General features: G+C 40.6%; 1 protein-coding gene across 1 annotated transcript; it reads left to right on the top strand.

Moving 5' to 3' along the window:
- The first annotated feature begins 225 nt into the window (after positions 1 to 225).
- Positions 226 to 6729, top strand: GCM2 (glial cells missing transcription factor 2). Its single transcript, XM_061194825.1, has 5 exons — positions 226 to 315; positions 3686 to 3938; positions 4071 to 4183; positions 4611 to 4736; positions 5791 to 6729. The coding sequence occupies exons 1-5, from the start codon at positions 226 to 228 to the stop codon at positions 6727 to 6729; spliced, it is 1521 nt and encodes a 506-aa protein (XP_061050808.1).
- The last annotated feature ends 15503 nt before the right edge of the window (positions 6730 to 22232 follow it).

Below are 22232 nucleotides of genomic sequence, written 5' to 3'. Positions count from 1 at the left end.
GCGCTCCGAGGGGAGACCTCTCAGCACCGCGGCCAAGGACATGGCTCCGCCCGAGTCCTTAACCCTTGTCCGCCGCTTCTGGATTTCGACATCAGTCTCTCTGTCTCTGTCTCTCTCCACTTTCCTATAAGACGGGGGGAGAATCACCTTGGGCACCTCTGGGTTGGTTTGTTTTTCTTCTGTCTTTCAGGATCCTGGGCGGAGAGCGCCAGCGAGGAGGGCCAGATGCCGGCGGAGGCGGGGCAGCAGGCGGACGGTGCGTGTTCCCACGGGATGAAGCTCAGCTGGGACATCAACGACCCGCAGATGCCTCGGGTGCGTGAAACCCCCGCGCGCGCGGCGCTGTCCATCCAAAGAGGAGGGATGTCCTTGCAGAGACTGTGGACAGACCTCACCTCCACCCCCAAACACACACCCCTGAGAGTCCTCCAGTGTACAGGGACTCCACAGATGGCAGAGCTGGGTTTAGAGATGTGTCTTCTCCCAGCTCTCACCTCGCGCTTGTTAGAAAACACAGCGAAAGCAACAGGAACTGTCAATCAGGCTCCAAGTTCCAGGTCATCTGGCAGGAGCCGGACACCTCGTCCTTCACTTTCTTTTAACCGAGGTGGAAATCCGCTGAGTCTCTCCTTATCCATTCTTTGCCATCCACGAGAAAGGTAGGGGAGAATCTTGGCTAATGTAGACACCAGCGCTTCTCACGCAGCAAAACTGTGAGATAGGACTGTAAATCGAGGTGACCCGACTCTTAAACAGCAGGACTTGGGCCATCGGACGCCTGCCCCGGCTGCCTGGATGAAGCGCGGCTCCTGGGGGGCCTCTATAGTCATGCCAACCAGGGCACAGGCGCCCGGAGAGCCCCTGGAATCCGGCTTTTGGACGCAACTTCTGAGATTACTTCTCTAATGACAAGGAAATCACCATCATCCGTTTAGGGTGAATTTGTTTTATTTTGTTTTGTTTTAACCGAACGAAGGGGTTTGGAGCCTAGTACAGGGAATGAGCTGGGCAGTTATAATTCGTCATACTGGTTTGGGGCAAAAACTGAAAAGTGACTTTAAAGTCCTGGGTGTAGGTGGAGGGAGAGTTAGGAGCGACCTGGGAAGCATTCGCAAAGGTGGATTTCTGGCAATACTGTGGTATAGGGGTAAGAGACTTGGCCTTTATTCAGCATCTACTGTGTGCCGCGTATAACAATTCATTAGCAAGGTTGTCTAGCCTCTCAAAGAGATCAGTACTTTTGGGGATGTACGTATTTGCAGTAAGTTTGTTTATTTTCAAGTCTGCCTACTTTAGAGTCACACTGTGCCATTTTTGTGAAAGTGGACCACAGTACAGAAAGGGCATCTCGTTCTCACTGACTTCTGTCCACATACATCTTCATAGGAAAAAAAAATCTAATCTTGCATTTTAGAAAAGAGCCACATCCAAATAAGGGAAGGGTGGTTCCTCTCATGAGTATTATTCTAGACTTCCCATGTAAATGTGAATAATTTTTCCTCTGGGAGATTGGTTCTTAAACAGAGAGAAAGTGTGTGTGTGTGTGTGTGACATCTCAAAAGAGGCAGGTGCACTGGGCTATAGAAGGAGAACTGGAGAAAGAGGATCCTAGCCCTGCTCTGGCTAACCAAAGGAGGAAGCGCTAAACTAGCTGTATGACCTTGAGACAGTTCCTGAACTTGCCTTAGTCTCAGGTTGCTCACCTGTCATCAAGCCGTGGAATTAGACAACAATCTTAAATTGTCGTCCAGATCTACTGTCATGTTCAGTGTGGGCACGCTTGTCTGTATGTGACCACATGTGCTCCCCTGCACCAAGACATTAGAGCAAATGAAACCCAATCTAGGAGTCCTCCATTCTTGTTTTGATTTTAAAATGCAGTCTCTGTGTCTTCATTTTCAGTGTCACTACTTTGGTAGTGGGGGTCTAGTCTGTACCCTTGCAGGGGAGTATGAACAAAACATTCTCTTCTGGAAAACTGTCTATTTGTTACTAAGGTCCTTAAATTGAAATATTCACTTTAAAAACAAAGATATAGCATTTAGCATAAACTTAGAGTTGATAGCACATCATTATAGATTTCATTTGTGATGTACCTTAAGTTAATGTATTGATTTATGTCAATTATATTTCTGAGAAAAGATAAATAATGCCTATTAGTAATAATAATGATTTCAACAATATCTCTGCGGTTTTGGAAACAAAATTGCCCATTTACTTATTACTGTTAGAATGTACAATACTAACGTGGTACACAAGTCTGAATTGTCCAACTAAGAATACTTTTGCTTTGCAGATGTTGGATCTAATTATCCTGGGCTGGGGGAAGGGAGAGAAGGTGTAAATGGCTTATTACTGCGATAATAGTTTTCTGAGCCTCTATCACACCAGGAAGGTCAGTGGGGCCTGGCTGCCACAGATCTTCTGTTTAAACCCCAGCTCTGCCACTGGAGAAGGTTATCCATCTAACGTCCACTTCCTTATCTATTAAATAAGAGGAAGGATGCCTATGAGGCAAAGTTGTTGTGAGGATTGTAGATACTGCATAATGTGGCTTTATGGACCATACTGTCTCTGTCCCAAATACTCAACTCTGCACTGTAGTGTGAAAACAGCCACAGACCATACATAGACAAATGTACATGGCCATGTCCCATTACAACTTTATTTATGGATACCGAAGTTTGAATTTCATACGATTTTCGTGTGTCACAAAATGTAATTCTTCTGATTTTCCCCCCAACCATTAAAAAATATAAAAATCATTCTTAGTTTGTGGGCTGTACTAAAACAAGTGGCAGGCTGGATTCGGCCCATGGTCCCTAGTTTGTACAAGAACCATATTGCAGTATAAATAATGCATAATATGGACAAAGGACCAACAAACATGAACAGTAAAGCAGTGCTCAGTATTTTATATGTAACATTATTTTAGCCATGCAGTTCTTTGTGTAGTAGAATGACAATCCGTATTGCTCTGGGAAGAGGTTAGCTAAGCAGGCTCCACCAAATTCTCGGGTTTACCTTATGGTTAGGCTGTCATCATAACACCCTTGTAAACCTGGAGGGCTAATTTGGGAAACTGTTCATGTCTCTCTGATGTTGTGCTGGGTATCAAGCCAAGAGCTTTTGAAGAAAAAGCACTGGATGGAAGTAAAGATATTTACAGGCTCAACTGTATGTCAGTGATAGAACTTTCCAATCACTTTTTGCCCCGGTGTTTACTGCTTAACTAGAAAATATCTGTAACATTTAAATACACCGAGAAGTGGTATCACATAGTGGAAAGGAGAATAGACTCTGGAATCAAACTGTGAGGGCTCAAATCCTAGAGCCAAGTCTTACTAGCTGTGTGACCTTGGGCAAGTCAATGAAGCTCTCTGGTCTCCATTTACTATTCTATTAAATGGGGATAATAATAGTACCTATTGTCTGTATGCAGTATGAAGGCTAGATGAACGAATACATGTACAGCTTTTTAGAAGATAAGCACTATGTAAGCGTCAATTTACAGCCAGTTGTCAGAAGGGCATACACAGGATGAGTGACATTTTCTAAGAGCATAGTTTCTGGAATTAAAAAGACTCAGTTTTTATCCTAATGTGCTTGGGGAAGATTAAAACCGTGCGGTCTCTGGTTCGGGCTTGATAAACTTGACGACCCGTCCTTCTGGGCGCCTTCCCAGGAGCCAGCCCACTTCGACCGCTTCTGCGAGTGGCCGGACGGCTACGTGCGCTTCATTTACCGCGGCGACGAGAAGAAGGCGCAGCGTCATCTGAGCGGCTGGGCCATGCGGAATACCAACAACCACAACGGACACATCCTCAAGAAGTCGTGCCTGGGCGTGGTGGTGTGTGCGCGGGACTGCGCCCTGCCCGACGGCTCGCGTCTGCAGCTGCGGCCCGCCATCTGCGACAAGGCCAGGCTGAAGCAGCAAAGTGAGCTATGGGGCTGGGTACGGGGTGGCCTTGCGGTCGTGAGTTCCCTCTTCCCAGCGAATTTCCCCTTCCTTCCTTCCGCAGGGTCTGGGGTCAGGGTGTTATTAATATTTCTCGCCTCTGGCTTTGCAGAGAAGGCATGCCCCAACTGTCAAGCTGCTTTGGAACTGATCCCCTGTCGAGGGCACAGCGGGTACCCTGTAACCAACTTTTGGCGGCTTGATGGCAACGCAATATTTTTTCAGGTAGGTGGGGGGACACCACGGTTTGTGATGGACATTCTCATCATGTCACAGGGACCAAACCACCTGCCATGTGTCTCAGAAGCCCTGGACCAAACCAGATACAGCTCTGATGGCCAGAAATAGGTGCTGGGGCTCCCAGGGCCTTACCAGGCTCCTAGCAATTAGTTTACCTACTGTGTGCTCTCTAAGGGGGAGAGGGTGAACCTAGTTATAGTTGTTTTCATATGGCAAAAGGACTGTTAGGTCATCTTTTAAGATGTCTATTATTATTGGTGCACTTTTATTTGTTCAAGAATGTTTTTCCCTGTCTCTTTGAAAAAACAAAAAACAAACAACTTGGGGTATTGGGAAAGGCACACTCAATTTTTGATCAGCGTTGCCAGCTTCCCTCAGAGGAATAATGTGATTCATCTCCTTATTAATGCAGGCCAAGGGAGTTCATGATCACCCAAGACCAGAGAGTAAATCAGAGACAGAAGCTAGAAGAAGTGCTATCAAGAGACAAATGGCTTCTTTTTACCAACCCCAGAAAAAGAGAATTCGAGAACCCAAGGTAATAGGGAGCTGACATTACACTTGTGGTCTGTGTTCACCGTCATCACCAAATGCACTGAGAATTATGTAAGATGTGAATGTCATACCTTCATTTAAAAGGTTTGATTTTATGTGAAAATTATATATCTCTAACAATGTCATTGAATCAACATTTTGAATAGGGTTTCTAATTCCTTCTTCTTCTTGATAAAAAAGCAGAATGTCTCTACAGTTAATGATAGAGTGAGGATGTGAGCTGACATCCTAATACAAGGGCAATTATCGAATGGTCATACGGAAACAAATGGGTGCATACCAATGACTTAACGGTGCATCTTTGAGCGGGTCCTTTACATTGTTTACATAGAACAGATAAAATTTCTTTGGGCAACTTGATCCACTTTGGCTGTTCAACCACAGTATGCCAAGGAGGCAGAATATTAGTTTGAGATAAGAGACACTGGCCTTGTTTGAGCACTTTCTATGTGCCAGGCACATAGGGTTTAAGTCTTACACGTGAATTGGTCACAAAAGCCTTAAGAAGAAATTACTGTTATTAAGCCCCATTTTTTTTAACACCTTTATTGGAGTATAATTGCTTTACAATGGTGTGTTAGTTTCTGCTGTATAACAAAGTGAATCAGCTATACATATACATATATCCCCATATCTCCTCCCTCTTTAAGCCCCATTTTTAAGTGAGGAATCTTAGGCTCAGAGAGGTTAAGTAACTTGTTCAGTTCATGAGGGACAGTCAGGATTTGAACCCAGGTCTGCGTCAGGCTCCTGAGCCTCTGCTGTATGCACATAGTATAGGGAGAACAGACCATCTGCCACTCAGACCCACCCTGCCTGGCTACCATGGACCCTCCTAGTTCAGCAGCTTGGAATCCAAGCCTGAGCTCAAGCTGTGAAATTCCTGGACCGTGTGCTCAGATCACGTTTCTGAGCTCCTAACACACAGCCCACCAACTGAAAGCTTGTTATTTGGTTGGTTGACGACTGTTACAGGTGAGGGTGTCCACGCAATTTACATCTTTATTTACAAACAAAAATTTGTGTCATTTCTTTAGGCAGGAGAGAATCAAGATAACGGTGGCCATTTCAGCAACATACCTTCCCTGGAAAACCCCGAGGAGTTTGATATAATTCCTGACACTGGCTTCCCTGTTCCAGGGCAGCCTTGCTTTTCTTTTCCAAACTCGGATGCGTACAAAGCTACCTGTGACCTAGCTGCCTTTCAAGGAGATGTAGTACCACCCTTTCAGAAATATCCAAACCCAAGAATCTTTTTGCCTAGGCCGCCCTGCAGCTATGAATTGGCAGGCCCTGGTTACACAAATTCAGGCCCGTATCCCACCCTTTGTAAAGATGCCAGCAGTATTCCTGATGACACAGACTGGGTTCATCTGAATGCGCTGCAATACAATATCAACTCCTACGGCAGCTTTGAGAGAAACTTTGATTTCACCAGTAAACAGCCTGGCTGGAAACCAGCTCTTGGAAAAGCTGACCTTGGGGAGAGCGCTGACCATGGACAGTTCCAGGCCGTGGCCGCTCGCCCTTATTACAACCCAGAGCTTCCCTGCAGGTACCTCACGACGGCCCCGCCAGCTGCCCCAGCCCTACAGACAGTAATCACCACCACCACCAAAGTGTCCTACCAGGCCTACCAGCCTCCTGCTCTGAAATGCTGTGACAATGTGCGGGAAGTTAAGAGCCTTTCTGGCTGTAACTATGATTCTGAAAACACCCAAATGTCCATCTACCCGGAAGACTTGGACCTTCCAGCTACAGTCGCCATGGCAGCCTCTCCAACAGCATCACTTCCTTTGAAAATTCCTGGAGATTGCCGGGCCATCAGACATACTTTGCCTTTTCCTCAAGACTCAGCACCCTCCTGGACAGACGTAGCAGAGACATGGGATGTGTGTCCATCTGCACCGGGGTCTACAATTGGTTATTCAGAGAGAATCAGTCCGTTCTTTAGCTATGACCATGAGGACTTTTGAACAACAGTCCTGGGGCACAGCATAAGATTGGTCTCCATGCAGGCAGTAGAACATGACATGGCAACTCTCTCTTAAGTTGGGAGATTAATTTAGCATGCAAAGAAATATATATATTATAATATAAATGTATATATATAATAGTAAAACCAATTATCAGTGGAGTAAATTATAGGTTGGAAATGTTTAGATAATATAGGGAAATCTTGCACAGCATTTTACTTACTTTTTTTTTTTTTCTGCCATGCCACTCGGCTTGTGGGACCTTAGTTCCCAGACCAGGGATCGAACCCGGGCCCCCTGCAGTGGAAGCGCGGAGTCCTAGCCACTGGACCGCCAGCGAAGTCCCTGCATGGCATTTTCAAACCCACTACAGCACATAGAATTAGGTCTGGAATGCGACTGTTCCAAATGAACAAATAAGCATGAAAGTTAACGAGCTAAGTAAGTCCATTTAGTTTGTTAGCTGGAGTAGAAGTCAAGAATCCTGGTTCCCACTCCAAGCCTTTCCCCATTGGATCATATTAAGGAATTTCACAAATCTCTCTTCGGCCCTTAGGGGTTGTCAAAATAGCTTGGGGAAGAAATCTTTACAATCTTATCTCCTGAGTCATTTCATAAGATTTTATTTAGCATTTACAACCTGTTAAAATAACTTCAGGAAGTAATTTTGATCATTTTACCTGCAAAGTATATATCTATAGCTTTTTAAGAAATCTACCGTGTTGCAATGATAAAGTGCAGTTGTTTTTAAGAGAATTTTGTTTTCCAGTATCAGCTGAATACCTTTTCTTAACATTGATGAATGTTTTCCTAACAGAGACAGCCTAACACTGATGATATGTATTTAATGCATTTTTATTGTACCATAATATACATTTTTTCCAGTTAGGTTTCAAAATTAGAATAGAGATGTTTTATTCAAATTTAGCTTTACTGTTCCTTTGTTACTCCTCATAAATGTAATTGATAATGTTATTCAATTAAACATAATGAAGACATTTAAAAATAATGTAGCTGATGCTTGAGTTATTTCAAAACAAAAATAGGAAAAAAAGTTCATATTATAACCTGGGAAACAGTTGTTATAATAGATTAAACATATTAGTTTATTTAAGTTTTGTACTTTATTTTAGAAAAAACTATTTGCCATGCTGATAACGGAAATCCTCTTCAAAACAGTGCGCATACGTGCACACACACACACACTTTTGCACAGCACCCAATGCTTAAGTGAAAATATTCAGTTTTCAAATAAAAACAAACTACGTAAATAAATTTTTGAGAATGGAGTGGGGGAAGGATTATCCTCAAATTTGCATAGAATACCCAATTTGCACAACTAAATTGCAGTAAATCAGATGCCATTTTAAATCTTTGAGCCTTACATACTGCTCACCTGATTCAGAAAGCCCTCATACCCTGATGTAATAAATACACGCAGTACTGGCCACAAGATTAAATAAATATCAGCACACGCCTATTCCCTAGCCAACTTTTTCTCAAAGGAAAGGATGCCTAGTACACTCATGGACTACTTTTTTCTTTAGACTTCCATTGCCAAAACTCGCAGCTTCTAATCATACCTAACATTTATATAGCACTTATGTGGGCCAGACACTGTTCTAAGCCCTAAACATGTTGTATTAATTTATTTAATCTTCATAACAGTCCTCTGAGCTACCTGAGAGAGGCCAAGTGATTTTCACAGTAAGTGGCAGAGCTGGAATTTGAATTCATCTCCAGAGACCCTGCTTTTAAGCACCACATTACATTAGCTTTGATTAGTTATTTATCAATGAAATCCCATTCGTACTTAGCAAGTGTTGTACTTGGCATGAAGTAGAGAGTTTTATTACTTCTAAGTATTTATGTCCTAACACTGGATGCAAAGGATCCATGCAGCGTGGGTAGAAAGGGCAGGGAAGGGAGTGAGCAGACTCTAGGCAAAGCCCTGAGGTAAGCATTTCCCAAAGCGTGGTACAAGTGTGCTCTGGGTTACAGGGTGATTTTACACGGTCCACAAATATTTTATGTTAATAGTTACGGATTTATTTTAATGTGTAATAGGGAGTGATATAAATAACACATCAAACCTATGATTTCAGGATATTTTTGCCTAGACAAAGCAAAACAATGTTTGTTTTTGTTTTAAGGCAAGGTAATGTAAGGAAAAATATTAAGCAAATAATAGCACAGATGTTACAAGAAAATGCAAAAAAAAATCATCAAAATGGTTGAGAGCTTGTGCTCTGCTGCCTATGCTTAGTCATGCCGGCTCTGCACCTTTGTAAAAGAAGGTTGCCTAGAGCCTGAAATATATGCGATAGCCCATTCTCAAGGCTCTGCCTCCCAGGCTTGACCTTTAAATGTATGACATTTTTCATTCACACAAAGATAAAAAGTTGCAGAACAGAGAATAACATTTGTCATGTTGGAGGTTTATTGTTGGACCTACCTGGACAACTGCTAGAACAAAGGACTATCATATCCCCTCTGGGGTCTGGCGGACCCCAAGAAGTTTGCAGCTATCAGCTATACTCCCTCCCCTTTTAGTATAAAAGAAGCCTGAATTCTAACTTGGGTAAGATTCTTTAGGACACTAGCCTGCCGTCTTCTCTGTCTGCTGGCTTTCCGAATGAAGTCGCTATTCCTTGCCCTAACACCTTGATTTATTGGCCTGTCACTCAGCAAGCAGTATAAGCTTGGACTCAGTAACAATAGTTTCCTAGAGCAATGGGTCAGGGGCCCGAAAATAACTGACTCAGCTGAAAATGGGAAATGGTGATGACAACAAGATTGCATAAAGCTGGAGCCTATGGGGCAAACAAGCCCAGGTGTGCCGTTGGACATCTGCAAGTTTAACCCCAGTATTGAGGAGTCCAGACACTGGGCAACACTCAGGAGCCAGGCGGTGGGACTTGATCCCAGGGAAGGGGGTGAAGACAGAACATACCTCAAGTGTTGGCTGGGGGCCCCAGCTACGCCATCCTCCAAGGAGCCAGGTTCCAGGGCGGAGTGTCTGTGTAGCACAGATGAGTTCTTGCAAACTGAGCCACCTGAAGAAGGCACAGGAAGATTTAGACTCTGGGTCATAGCTATTGCTCTAAAAAACTGATCTTATTAGGAAGCAAAAGAGTTTTGTGGAAAATGAAAGGAAGTAGGAAACTTACAAGGGCCTAAATGTTATATTACTAATACGAAATATTAATTATGACTATGAGTTATGAGTAATGACTATTTGATTCCTAATTTAAAGCCTTCAAATGCAGCCGGTGTAAATTAGAGCAGCCAAAGCTTCTGACATACTTTGTTCTGATCAGCTCATGATTGGGTTGAGCCCAAGCCTTCAATCAGACCCCTGACTATATCAGCTACTGAGAGCAGGGAGGATAATGCAAAGGAGGTGAGGCCAGGCTGAGAGGTGACACCTGTGATCAACTGTCCCCAGTTAGACTTAACCAGTGCCACGGGACACTGAACAGAAACACAAGTTATTCACTTGCTAACCATTCTTTCCTCTCCGTGAACAGTGCATAGTCTTGGAGTAGACTTGATATACTTACCTGGAAGAACTTCAAAGTATTGAACCTAACCTCTGACAAATTGTTTCTATGGAACATCTGTTGGAGAAGCTAACAGAATTCTTCTCAAATTTTAGGATCTCATGGAATGATTTTAACTAATATTCTGTGAGGCGTTGTGCTAAGAAAACCACTGGAAATAGAATTTACAAACAACAAAAGAAAGATTGATAAATGGTCTCTCACTGCCTCTATCTTTCTATGGTTCACAACATCCCTCTACACATTAGAATCACCTGGAGAGCCTTAACAATCCTAGTATCAAGGATGCATCTCAGAGACTTCCATGGCGGCGCAGTGGTTAAGAATCCTCCTGCTAATGCAGAAAACAGAGGTTCGATCCCTAGTCTGGGAACTAGGATCCCATGTGCCTAACGGTACAGCAAAAAAAAAAAAAAAAAAGTATTAATTAATTATAGCAAACATACAGCACTAATGTTAGATGTTAATAATAGGGGAAACTGGGTACAGGGCATATATGAACTCTGTACTATTTCCTCCATTATTTTGTAAATGTAAAACTCTTCTAAAAAATAAGGTCTATTTAAAGTAAAAAATAGGGACTTCGTTGGTGGTCCAGTGGTAAAGAGTCCACCTTCCGATGCAGGGGACGTGGGTTTGATCCCTGATAGGGGAACTAAGATCCCGCATGCCGCGGGGCAGCTAAGCCCACACACGACAACTACTGAGCTCGTGCACCTCAACTAGAGACCCCCGAGCCGCAAACTACAGAGCCCACGTGCCCTGGAACCCGCGCCACAACTGGAGAGAAGCCCACGTGCTGCAACGAAGATCCCGTGTGCTGTAACTAAGACCTGACGCACCCAAAAAATAAATTAAAAAGAAAAAAGTAAAAAATAAATATTCCTCCTCCTGGGTCCCACCTTTGACAGCAAAATCCCAGGCACAAAGGAATGACAGAGCAGAGCCTTTCACTAGGATAAAAATGTCCTTATCTATGTATCAAAAACCTTATGTCCCGCTTATGTCCTATTTAAATGCCTTTTTTTCTTGTATAGGATTTTGATCAGACTGGTGGTGCTTGGACCAAATTTAGCAAGAACCAATAGGATATATCTCTAGATGAGTATATATATATATGTGTGTGTGTGTATATATATATATATATATATAGAGAGAGAGAGAGAGAGAGAGAGATTTTAAGAAATTGGCTCACAATTGTGGGGTCTGACCTGTCAGAAATCTGTAAGGCAGGCCCACAGGCTGGAAATTCTGGCAAGAGGTGATCTTACAGTCTTGAGTCCAAATTCTGCAGGGCAGCAGGCTGGAAACTCAGGCAGGGTTTCTAGTTCCAGTCTTGAGGCAAAATTGCTTCTTCTTCAGGCAACCTCTGTCTTTCCTCTTAAGACCTTCAACTGACTGGATGAGGTCCAGGCACATGATGGAGGGCAATCTGCTTTTATTCGAAGTCGACCAATTTAAATGTGAATCACATCTGTGAACACCTTCACAGAAACATCTAGAATAATGTTTGACCAAACAACTTAGCTTAGCCAGTAACCTCATAAAATTAACCATCCCACTTGATAAAGGTGGATTAAAGGGACCAGGGATATTTAGCTTAGAAGAAAAGACTCAGATGGGACATGATAAAATCTAGAAATATTTGCAGTCACCTCCAGCGGAGATGGGATTGTAGGATAGTGTGGCATTTAGGGTCATGGGCTTCAGATATAACTGAAAATAGTAAGCAGAGAAAGGATTCCGCCAGGGCTCCCACAGCTGTTTAGAGGGAGCTGGGATTTGGACCCAGCCCTTCCATGCACCGTGAACATGGGGAAGGCAGTTCCTTTTTGGGAAGAATTGAGGGCTGTAGTTCCATCCTCTCAGGGGAACTGAAATCTCTCCTTCTTATTCAGGGGCAGAGGTTCTAAATTATTTGGAGGATTTGTACAGAAATATGGGAAACGTGCTTTACAATCTAAAATAATTGAGTGAAAGTGAGCCAGAAAAAAGGATGTGGTCTAGAAGTTTGCTTAGAAGCAACCCACCTCAGACACGCAGGAAAAGACTGGAGAAAAACTCATCAGATTAAGCAAAAGCAGTTTGTTATCATAGAATCTTTTCCATGGATCTTGGAATCCATGAATTGAGCTAAGCCCTCTGAGAATGGGACTCAGGACATCCTTAGAAGGAAGATACATGGTAAGACTCCAACATTTCAAATATCGATTCCATCACACGTCTCCTGTTTTGTATTCTTCCATGATTCCCTCTGGACAAAAGTTCAGGCCAGACTTACAAACTGCCTAAACATAAAACACAGCTTAGACTACTTAGACTTTAAAGGTTTGGTTTGTTTTGACAAAATTTAATTAGCATAATTTAAGATTAGACCAGATTATGCATTAAAAAACTAAAATATATTTTACGTGGAGAAGAAAAGAGAACTAATAATACGCAAAGTTAATATATGTAAGACTTTGTGTACTCATTAGCATGGTAACCTCACCATAGTAATCTGTAACTCTTACTTTGCTACTATTTGGTAGCAAATGATAGTCTTCTACACTCTGCACTGCTGGTGGAAAATATTGAAGAGATATGCATGATTGTCATGAGACCCTGGAGATTCATTTCTTTAATGAGGACAAGTTGCCTTGAGTCTGGGAAATGTTATACCAAGCATTTGCTGAACTTGAAGGGCGGAGCAAGTGGTGACAGAATAACAAATGTTATCAGTGACCTGTATCAGTTGTGCGAATGCCAGGAAAATAATTTCAAGGTGATTTCTCAGGTATTTGTAATAGATTGTAAATCAAAAATGGCTGCTGGCTAGTAACATCAGGCATTCCAAAACCTTGAGTTTCTAGAGTATTCCTTGGACTGTAAATGTAAAAGTTGTTCTCAAAAATATAAATATGCCTACTTTAAATAATCCAGCAAAGAATGGATAAATATAATTTGAACTCCCACAGTTACCTCTTACTCTTCAAGTGTTCTCCAAGGGAAATTCTAAACTAAGTAAGAAATCAATTCTAAAATGTAGAAATGGGGAATTCCCTGGTGGTCTGGTGGTTAGGACTCCATGCTTCCACCACAGGGATCACGGGTTTGATCTCTGGTCGGTGAACTAAGATCCCACAAGCCACGTGGCACACACCCCCCCCCTCTAGAAAAAGTAGAAATGGAGTAAGGGATGAATTCTTCTTGTTTTAATTGGACATTTGCAGTGGTGATATATCTATATCAACTGAGTTGGGGACAGCTGAAGGGGGAGCACTTTGGGGAAGTGGGGCAAGGAGAGAGAATTAGGAGCTGAGTTTGAACATGTTAAGTTCAAACTCTTAGATTTCTAAGTGAAGTGTTGAGTAGGCTGTTGGCATCTGAGTCTAGAGTTCAGGATGGAGGCACAGATTTGGAGATCCAAGTTTGGGAATCATCAGCATACAATCAAACTTGTAATTGGTAGGTTGTAAAATGCTATTCAAATATAAAGTATCATTACCTAGTAATTACTCATGAATATAACACAGCAGCAATCATTGACCCACTAACCCTTCTGTTTGGAACATCAAAGATACTTTTTGAAGAATGAACTAATGCCATTTGCAGCAACATGGATGGACCTAGAGAAGTAAGTCCAACAGAGAAAGACAAATATCATATGATATCACTTATATGCGGAATCTAAAAAAAATGATAAAAATGGACTTATTTACAAAACAGAAACAGACTCACAGACATAGAAAACAAACTTAAGGTTACCAAAAAGGAAAGGGGGGGGAGGGATAAATTAGGAGTTTGGGATTAGCAGACACACACTACTATATATAAAATAGATAAGCAATAAGGTCCTACTGTATAGCACAGGGAACTGTATTCAATATCTTATAATAAACTATAATGGAGAAGAATCTGAAAAAGAATATATATATCTGAATCACTTCGCTGTATACCAGAAACTAACAGAACATTGTAAATCAACTATACTTCAATTTTTTTAAAGTTACTTTTTGAAAGATATTTTTAATAGAACATTTTTTTTTGGAAAATAGGATATACACAAGTGTTAAGTTTTTCTTGTTCTGTCTTTCAACTATTTTATTGCTGATCTTAAGTACTAAGAAGTTCAGAGATTCTCTATTGATTTTAGGCTTACAAAATATTATCAATTGGAAGTTCTGAGAAGGTTGTGTAATGACATCTTCAAGAATGCTTATCTTCCTAGGAAAGAAAAAGCTCAAATGTGAAATGCAGCCTTAAAGAACCGTGAAGCTGCTAGGTCAGCCCTTGTCTTGATAGGAATCAAGTACTGAAGGATATGCTGCCAATCTTTGATAAGGAATATGCTGGTAGTTTAAAAATATACACATTTCTTTTCAACACTCCATCCTGTAAGGAGAATTGGAAGAAACATCAATTAAGGGTTTTTTTTTAAAGGATTTTATTTATTTTTTATTTTTTGGCTGTGTTGGGTCTTCGTTGCTGCGTGTGGGCTTTCTCTAGTTGTGGCGAGCGGGGGCTACTCTTTCATTGCGGTGCGCGGGCTTCTCATTGCAGTGGCTTCTCTTGTTGCAGAGCACGGGCTCTAGGCACGCAGGCTTCAGTAGTTGTGGCGCGTGGACTCGTAGTTGTGCCTCGCGGGCTCTAGAGTGCAGGCTCAGTAGTTGTGGCTCACGGGCTTAGTTGCTCTGCGGCATGTGGGATTTTCCTGGACCAGGGCTTGAACCCGTGTCCCCTGCATTGGCAGGCGGATTCTTAACCACTGTGCCATCAGGGAATTCCTCAATTAAGGTTTAACCACTGAAAAATTTATTATTTGAGGATGAAACAATTTATGGAAAGCACAAGAATGAGGATGTATAGGAAGGACTCCCCAAAATAATGATTACATTAAGCCACTGCCAATCCTGATGTTATGTTGAGACTCAGAATACATATTTTGCCATTTTGCTGTTACACATCTACACATCAGTCCTTCAAAATACAAATAGGAATATTAAGGTCATAGAATACAATATTGCTCTGGAATATTTGAAGTATCAACACTCAAAAGTAAATTGTTGAATTTCTAGTTCTGGAAATGGTGGAGTGGCTTGTATTGAACTAACTCTCCTTCAGGTAGCAGTTATAAACTCTGGACAAATATAAAGCGTAACTATTTGAAGGCCTTAGAAAAATCACCAAAGTCAAGTAGAAATTGGAGGGAATTTGGAGGGAAGGGAACCACGATGGCTGTGGTCCACGACTACACAGCTTCTCTCCTCAGGACACATCCCCGTCCACACGACACGGGGCAGCTAGAACCGGAGCAGAACCCAGCGTTTCTGGCTTGTCAGAGGATGGAGTCTGGGGCTGCCAGAGCAGCTGGAAATTGAGGGAGGAACCTTGGAAAAGAGGAGCCACAGAGAGGAAGCCCCCTAAATCTAGGTACAAACTCACTTTAAATTGACCCCTGACCTGTGCTTGCGTAGACGAGACTCCAAGGAGACTGTTAAAGCAACAGCTGGAAAAGCTGCAGAAACACGGCAACCATCTCATCTGCCAGCTGCAAGGGAGACAGAATGAGGAGTTAAGTCTCTCCAAGCTGGGCCTGGCAAACACCATGGGCTTTCCATCGAAACCCTAGAAGGGTCGTAGGGAGTAAAGTTTATATCCTAGGTCCAAAGAATGTACCCTAAAATTAATGGCAAAACTAAAAGAAATCCATCTTCAAAAGTGCAATACCAGGACTTCCCTGGTGGTGCAGTGGCTGAGAATCTGCCTGCCAATGCAGGGGATACGGGTTCGAGCCCTATTCTGGGAAGATCCCACATGCCGCGGAGCAGCTGAGCCCGTGAGCCACAATTACTGAGCCTGCGCGTCTGGAGCCTGTGCTCCGCAACAAGAGAGGCCGCGATAGTGAGAGGCCTGCGCATCGCGATGAAGAGTGGCCCCCGCTTGCCACAACTAGAGAAAGCCCTCGCACAGAAACGAAGACCCAACACAGCCATAAATAAATAAATAAATAAATAAATAAATAAATAAAAGAAACCTTATTTTTTTTAAAAAAGTGCAATACCAGGGAATTCCCTGGTGGTCCAGTGGTTAGGACTCGGCGCTTTTACTGCAGGGGCCTGGGTTCAATCCTGGTCAGGGAACTAAAATCCCACAAGCCGAGCAGCCAAAAAAAAAAAAAAAAAAGTGCAATACCAAGCATCCACAAATGAGTCAGTAACATAATTGACTACTTAAAACAAAAATCATCACTCTATTAAATTTCCCAAAACTGGTGGAAAAACATCAACAGACAGATACGAAAAGATCAGTGCATCTCAAAAATGATAAACACAAAGAAAATCACACCTGGGCTCATCATGGTCAAACAGCTGATAGATCAAAAATAAAGAGAAAATCTTAAAATCTTCGGACAAAATTAGGGAAAAATAATAAGCACAACTTCTGACTTACCAGAAATAATGGAGGATAGAATCACATCTTCAAATTTCCAAAAGAAAAACAAAACAAAACACGTCAGCCCAGAATTCTATATCCAGCAGAAATGTGTTTCAAAAGTGAAGGCACAATAAGGACACATCCTATAGGCATCCAAAGGATAAAAGGAAAGATTATAACAACTGGAAGGCAATACATTAGACAAGTGTGATGAAATGAGAAAAATTCCTTGAAAGAAACTTACCAAAACTGATGCAAAATGAAATAAAAATTATGAATAACCCTATAATTATTTTAGAAGATGAATTTGTCATTAAAAACCTTCCTACAAAGAAAACTCTAGGCCTAGATAATTAAACCATTGAAGGCTATCAAACATTTAAAGAAAAAATAGTATCAGTCTACCCAAATTCTCTCAGGAAATAAGAGGAAGGAACACTTCCTAACTGTTTTCCCAAGTTTAGCACAGCCCTAATATGAAAATTTGACAAAACACTACAAGAAAAAAAAAATTCAGATCAATATCTCTCATGAACATAAGTGAAAAATTCTTATGGAAATATTATTAAACTGGATCCAGCAACATATAAAAAGGTTAATACATCATTTTCAAGTGGGGTTTATAACTTTGACTTAACATTTTAAAAATTAATGTAATCCTGGATGGACCTAGAGATTATCATGCTAAGTGAAATAAGACAAAGAAAGACAAATATCATATGATATCATTTATATGTGGAATCTAAGAAAAATGATACAAATGAACTTATTTACAAAATGGAAATAGACCCACAGCCATAGAAAACAAACTTATGGTTACCAAAGGGGAAAGGCAGTGGGTAAATTAGGAGTTTGGGATTAACAGATACACACATATATAAAATAGATAAACAACAAGGACCTACTGTATAGCACAGGGAACTATATTCAATATCTTGTAATAACCTATAATGGAAAACGATCTGAAAAAGAACAGATATATATATATATATAACTGAATCACTTTGCTGTACACCTAAAACTAACAGAACTTTGTAAATCAACTATACTTCAATTAAAAAAATAATTTAAAAAAAGAAAATAACCTTTCAAACTCATAAAAAAGTGATCCACTTACCTAGATGAGTGACTAGAATGTAATACATTAAATATTTGTTGTATATAATCTGTTATATTAACATATGTTAATAATGAACATTAAATATTAATACTGATCATTGTAATTGTGCTAATAAATATTAACATATTTTTAAAATTAATGTAATTCATTACATATCCACCTGGGGGGAAAATAAACCACAACTCCTACATATACAGAAAAAAATTAATTTGTGTTGGATAATAGACCTACATGTAAAAGCTAAAACTATAAATATGCTTCAAGAAGAAAACATAGGAGAATATCTTTGTGACCTTGTGGTAGGCAAAGATTTCTTACAACATGAAAAGCACTAGCTGTTAAAGAAAAAAACTTATAAATAGGACATTATCAGAATCTAAAGCCTCTGCTCATCAAATGACATCGTTAAGAATATGAGAAGGCAAGCCACAAAAATATTCGCAAAACATATATCTGACAAAGAACTTGTATGCAGAATATATACAGAACTCAAGCTAATCAGTAACAAGAAGACAAACAACCGAATAAAAAATTGCCAAAAATCTTGAATAGTCACTTCACAAAAGAAAACGTATGAATGGCTAATATATACATGAAAAGAGGCTCAAAATTATTAGTCATCAGGGAAATGTAAATTAAAACTAAATGAGAAATTTTGCAATCAGTGGAATGGCTAATTTTTTTTTAATGTACAGTGCCAAATGTTAGCAAGGATGTGGAGCAAAGTTGAATTCTCATACACTGCTGGTAGAATTGTTAAACTGTACAATTACTTTGGAAAACCATGTGGTAGTTCGTTTAAAGCTTAACATACACCTCCTTTATGATCCAGCCATTTCACTCCTGCGTATTTACTCAAAAGAAATGACAACATATTTTCATTTAAAAGATTTGAACGGGAATTATCATAGCAGCTTTATTTATATTAATTAATGTCAATTGACAGGAAGATGAATAAATAAATGATGGTAAATTCATATGATGGACTCCTATTCCGTAATTTCAAAAATGAACTACAGACAAACACAACAACACAGATGAGTTTCAAAACACTATGTTGAGCAAAAGCATCAGGGCACAAAAGACTAAATCCTCTATGATTCCAATTACATGAAGTTCAAGAACAGGTAAAACTAATACATGATAATAGAAATCAGCTGAAGTTTGTGGAGAAAAGGAGTAGGGATTGGCTGTTGAGGGACACAAGAGAGCTTTCTGGGATGATGGGAATGTCCTATATCTTGATCCAGGTAGTAATAACACAGGTGTGCACATTTATAAACACCCGATTAATTGTACACTTAAGGTCTGGCATTTCAATGTATGTAACGTTTGCCTCAAATTTTTAGAAAGTAAATTCTTTGCATTTCCTAGAATAAAATAGTAGCCTCTCTATGAATAATTCTCTAGAAATGAAATAACTTTGGGGAGAGAGGCAAATAGTCTAAAAAGAAATCCTTTAATCCTACTGAAAAGTGTTTGGTGAGAAACTGCTATATTCTTGAAGATTGGTATCCATTTTGGGATTATGTCAAGGCACTTAAAGAAAAAAAAAAAAAACCTCTTTAGGTTGATGGAAGGAGTATGAACTAAGGTCACACATTGTGGATCACTTAATGTCCCACCCCTTCTTGGTACTGCAAAGAGCAGAGAAATACGTAGCAATCCTGCACATTTTGATGTTACAGCTTTCTCCTAAAATGACCCAGCAAGAGTGATACCCACTGATCAAATCCAATGATAACCCTTCTCCAGCATATATCATTTGGTACAAAGTGAATGTGAAAATTGAGGAAACTGTCAATATAATTCAGGTTGCTCCGAAGTTAGAAATCTGGAATTGTGTTTGTTGAGGTGTGGAAATGGGCAGCTATTGAATTTATGGTCTCTTCATTGCTAAGAGTTTTTTGTTTGCTTGGATATTTTCCCAGTTTCCAGCATCATTTACCACTGTGATTCCTAATCACGTGTGTGACCTGTTTTTTCTTTTTGGAAGCTTTTAGAATCTTCTACTTATCACTAATTTTTTGAAATTTCACAGTGATGTGTCTTTGTGTGGGGTTTCCCCCTATTGTCTTACTGGGTGTTTGGTGGGCTCTTTGAATCTGGAAACAAGTGTCCTTCAATTCTGTACTATTCTTGTGTTAGTTTTTTGATTTTTGATTCCACTTCCTCTTTCCTTTCTTCTGCACATTCATTAGTTAGAGGAAATACTTGATCCTCTTGTTTTCTAATCTTTTCTCTTGTTTTTTTTCAAAAACCTTTATGTTGTTTTGTCCTAATTTCTGGGAGTTTTCCTTAAATTTATCTTCAACTATTTTATTAATTTATTCTAGATTTCTGCCACCCTAGTTTTATTTTCTAAGAGCTCTTTATTATTCCCTGAATATTAATTCCTATTACAGGATCCTCTTCCTGTTACATTCACGGATACAGTATTTTCTCTTTATGGCTTGGAGAATATGAATTATAGTTTTGGTTTGTATTGCCATTTAAGAAGATGTTGCCTGTATTGTTTCTGTTTACTCTGAGTCACAGAATCTGCTTAAGAGTCTCACAGTCCTTATTTGGCCTTGTTTGTTTGTTTAAATATTTTTTATTGTTCTAAAATATACATAACATAAAATTTACCATTTTAGCCATTTTTAAGGTTACAATTCAGCGGCATTAAGAACATTCACAATGTTGCACAACCATCACCACTATCCATTTCCAGGAATTTTTCATCATCTCCAAATTGAAACTCTATACCCATTAAACAGTAACTCCCCATGCATCCTTCTCTCAGTCCCTGGTAAGCTCTATTCCCCTTTCCATCTCTACGAATTTGACTATTCTAGGAATTTCATATAAGTGGAATCATGAAGTATCCGGCTTATTTCACTCAGCATGATGCTTTCAGGGTCCATGCATATTGTAGCATCTATCAGAATTTCATTCCTTTTTAAGGTTGAATAATATGCCATTGTATAATATGTATAGACCACGTTTTGTTTATCCATTCACATCCATCAGTGGGTATTGGGTTGTTTCCATCTTTTGGCTCTTGCGAATAATGCTGCCAATGAACGCTGCGGCATATTTTACTAGTAGGCTATACAAAGCTATTTAACCAGAATTTGGGCAAGGTGAAAAATGGGTTTAAAATCTTCTCTAAACTAATGATTCTAAAACTTGGCCATACATTAGAATCACCTGGGGTGGTTTTAAAATCTTCCAAATCCCATGCTGCACCCCAGACCAATTACATCAGATTACCTTGGGAGCGGGACACAGGCCATGAGTATTTTTGGTAAATCTTACCAGTTGATTCCAATGTGCAGCCCAGTTTGAGAAGCAGTGCCCTAAATAGTGGTCACAGTCCTTATCTGGATGGGGCTTGTCAATCCGGGGGACTCAACTCTCAGTACCTGCAGGATTTTTTCTTATTCCAATCCACTTGCCCAGAAAGTACTGCTCTAATCTATGACCTACGGCATGAGCCAGTTGCCATCTTTCTGGAAGCCAAGCAGAGAAAGTGGTCCAGGGTCTCACCATTCAAAATGCACCCCCTTTCTTAACCTGCCTATTTTCAGCAGCTGCCTCATCCAGCCTTCTGCTGTGCTAGCGAGGGGCATCGCCCGTTTGGACAGGCTAGAGGATAAGACGTGGGGTCTTCTTCTTTTTTTTTTTTTTTTATTAAAGGAAATTTTAATGTCATTAACATATATCGAAGGTCTTTTTTTTTTAAGTATTTGTTTATTTATTTATTTATGGCTATGTTGGGTCTTTGTTTCTGTGCAAGAGCTTTCTCCAGTTGCGGCGAGCGGGGCCACTCTTCATCGCAGTACGCGGGCTTCTCACTGTCGCGGCCTCTCTTGTTGCGGAGCACAGGCTCCAGTCGCGCAGGCTCAGTAATTGTGGCTCACGGGCCCAGCTGCTCCGCAGCACGTGGGATCCTCCCAGACCAGGGCTCGAACCCGTGTCCCCTGCATTGGCAGGCAGATTCTCAACCACTGCGCCACCAGGGAAGCCCGGGGTCTTCTTCTTTTACAGACTTTCAGCCAAGCCTCTTTTCTTCAGCTCCACCTCAGCCACTCTCTGGGGTCCCGCAAAAACATTCAATTGCTGAACTTCACCTGAGTTTGGAGTGTGAATCAGCTTCCTTCTCCTTTGCCACTTAGTCTTTGCAGTTATGTTTTTACATTTATCCTCAGGAAAAAGTACTTTACTTGTCCTAATTCACCCAAACTTAGGCTTTGTGAGACTGTTTACAAGTAAACAAAAAATGAGCATGAATTGTTGTTAAAATACCTAGTGAACTGGACTAATTTTTAATTAATAAATGGTAAACTTAAGAGAACAAACTCTTTTCTGTTAAAAAAAAAAACTATAAATCTTGACATTTAAATAAAAACATATCT

This window comes from Eubalaena glacialis, chromosome 7 (genome assembly GCF_028564815.1).
Source record: "Eubalaena glacialis isolate mEubGla1 chromosome 7, mEubGla1.1.hap2.+ XY, whole genome shotgun sequence".
Lineage (NCBI taxonomy): Eukaryota > Metazoa > Chordata > Mammalia > Artiodactyla > Balaenidae > Eubalaena > Eubalaena glacialis.
This window is presented reverse-complemented; position numbering and strand designations above follow the sequence as displayed.